The sequence below is a fragment of the Phocoena sinus genome, chromosome 19 (genome assembly GCF_008692025.1).
Source record: "Phocoena sinus isolate mPhoSin1 chromosome 19, mPhoSin1.pri, whole genome shotgun sequence".
Taxonomy (NCBI): domain Eukaryota; kingdom Metazoa; phylum Chordata; class Mammalia; order Artiodactyla; family Phocoenidae; genus Phocoena; species Phocoena sinus.
This window is the reverse complement of record NC_045781.1, coordinates 1008238-1010897: the sequence shown is the minus strand read 5'-3', so window position 1 is coordinate 1010897 and position 2660 is coordinate 1008238. Positions and strand designations below refer to the sequence as shown.

General features: G+C 39.1%; 1 protein-coding gene across 1 annotated transcript; it reads right to left on the bottom strand.

The window, feature by feature from the left end:
• Positions 1–1412: 1412 nt before the first annotated feature.
• LOC116744172 (cytochrome c oxidase subunit NDUFA4-like) lies at positions 1413–2157 on the bottom strand. Its single transcript, XM_032613552.1, has 2 exons — positions 1707–2157; positions 1413–1594 (listed from the first exon to the last, which is right to left on the bottom strand). Exons 1-2 carry the CDS (start codon positions 1872–1874, stop codon positions 1490–1492), a joined length of 273 nt encoding a protein of 90 aa, XP_032469443.1. The 5' UTR covers positions 1875–2157; the 3' UTR covers positions 1413–1489.
• Between the last annotated feature and the right edge of the window lie 503 nt (positions 2158–2660).

Genomic DNA, 2660 nt, shown 5'->3' with positions numbered 1-2660 from the left:
GTGGCACCAGGGCCTGGTATCTACTTTGAGGTGGGGAGCTTTGAAAGAGGATGATCGTGGAGATGTATGAGGAGTTGGATTGTGGGTTCTCAGAGAATATTCGTAGTTTCATTTGTACTAATCATGACAGGGTGGTGTGACCTTTCAGGACATTGCCATGTACTTCTCCTGGGAGGAATGGGGCCTCCTTGATGAGGCTCAGAGATGCCTGTACCTTGAAGTGATGCTGGAGAACTCTGCACTTGTATCCTCGCTGAAGAGTAAGTCCCTTACTCTTTTCCTTTTCCCCCTTACTCTTCCCAGTGACCTGGACTAGGCTCTTTCTTTCCTCCCTTCCTTTTCTTCAGAGGATGTTGTCTTCTTCTCACATGTGGACCATGGGAACTGCTTCCTTGCCTAGCTTTCTGAGTAGTTGCTGTCATAGCCAGGGCTGCGTTGTTTACACTGCTTTCTCCTTTCTTTTGTAGCTTAATATCTGCTGTACTGATCTCTAATAGGTAATGATTTGAGGTATATAATCTTGTAGTGAGCCTAATGAAGTCTACCTTATTAGTGAAGAGCATTTTTCATATAACTGTGGGCTGTTCGTATGTATTCTCTTCACGTCCGTTGCCCATTTTTTAACTTTATTTTTTTTGTTATTAAGTCTTGAATACCTTGTATATTTTGGATGGTAACATCTTATCAGATACATGGCTTGCAAATATTTCCTCCCATTCTGTAGATTGCCTTTTTTTGTTGTTGATTGTTACGTTGTTATGCAGAAGTATCTTCATTTGGTGTAGTCCTAGTTGTTTATTTTTGCTTTCATTGCCTGTGCTTTGGTGATATCCAGAAAAATCATCACTAGGACTAATTTCACAGAACTTTTTCCTTAGTTTGTCTTTAAGGGATTTTACGTTTTTAGGTCTTACATTTAAGTCTTTAATCTATTTCAAGTTAGTTTTTATAAGTGGTATAAGACAGGGGTCCAGTTTCATTTTTTTTTTACCTGTGGATATCCAGTTTTCCTGACACCATTCAGAATTTACTCTCCCTGCCACCACCACATTTTCTGTTTTTGATGTCACAGTTCACATGTTCTTATATTGTGTATCCATTAACAAATTATTGTGGCTATAATTATTCTAATCCTTTTCTTTTAATCCTTTTGTTTTTAACTTTTATACTTGAGTGATTTAAACACCACCAACACAGTATTATAGTAATCTGAATTTTACTACATACTCAGTTTTACCAGTGAGTTTTATATTTTCCTATGTTTTCATGTTTCTATTTATTATCCTTTCATTTCTGCCTGAAGAACTCCCTTTGGCTTTTTTTTTTTTTTCAAGTTTCAGATATTTATTAATCACTGTAAACCCCAACACAAAACAACAAAGTGATTTCATGCATTTAGAGGGGAAATATTTCCTGGTTAAGTGGAAAATTGTGCAGATGGCTTCTGGAAGACCTTCATTCTAAGAAGCATTATAGTGAAACATTTCATTTAGAAATCTGGAACTTCTTTCTTCAGTTTGCTGTAATCGACATTCACTGAGTAGAACTTGTATTGATCATTGGGACCCAGTTTGTTCCAGGGTTCTGGGTTATTCTTTCTTTTTTTCCTCATTGGCCATGCTGGGTGGCTTGTGGGATCTTAGTTCCTAGACCAGGGATTGAACCCCAGCCACAGAAGTGAAAATGCCAAGTCCTAACCACTGGACTGCCAGGGAACTCCCTGGGTTATTCTTTCTGTCCCAGCTAACATCTGGATTGAACAATTCCAGGTGCAAGACATACAATGCTGCTCCAGTACCTCCCACTCTAATAAATACAAAGAGGGGGATCAAGCTAGGATGCTTCTTGGCCTGACCAGTGATCTGGTGGAGCATGGTTGCAACAGAGGCCTTGAGTTCAGATGGAGAGAAAGAAAAATGTGCAAGGCCCAGGACTAAGTAGTCTCTTTTCCCTTTGGCATTTCTTAGAAGTCAGGCTGAGTGTCAGTGAACTCCCTCAGCTTTTGTTTGTCTAAAGTCTTTCTTTAATTGTGCAGGACAGCTTTGTTAGGTAAAGTATCCTTGTTTGGCAGTTTTTTCCTTCAGTGTTTTGAATACAGTATCTACAGGATATTTGTTCCAGGAGCCCATGTGGATACCAAAATCTGTGGATGCTCAAGTCCCTTATATAAAATGGCATAGTACAGTGAACAGAGTGAACCCTCTATATCTGCAGGTTTAGAATTCACAGATTCAAAGAACCAACTGTATATCATCCCACTCTCTCCTAGGCTGCAAGATTTCTGCTGAAAAATCTACTGATAGCCTTATGAGGGTTCCCTGAGTGAAGGAGTTTCTTTTCTCTTCATGCTTTCAAAATTCTGTTTGGGTTTTTTTGCTTGTTTACTGACAGTTTTGTTTATAATGTGTCTTGGTAATATCCTCTTTGGAATGAATCTGTACATGGACCTATGAGCATCATGAATTGGGTGTCCACATCTCTTCCCAGACTTGGGAAGTCAGACATTATTTCTTCAAACTTTCTGACACTTTTTCTTTCTATCTCTCCTTCTCCTGGGACTCCAGTAATGCAAATATTGTTTTGCTTGATGGTATTCCATAGTTTACCTATGCTGACTTCACTTTCTTCCCCCCTCTGGCTGGATGATAAATGACCTGTGT

Excerpts from the sequence above, each read along its gene's own strand:
- LOC116744172 (XM_032613552.1), bottom strand. The coding sequence starts at position 1,874 with ATGCTCCACCAGATCACTGGTCAGGCCAAGAAGCATCCTAGCTTGATC. Across the intron at positions 1,595-1,706 it reads ACCCAGGGAGTTCCCTGGCA|AATAACCCAGAACCCTGGAA; the intron begins GTCCAGTGGTTA and ends AAAAAAAGAAAG.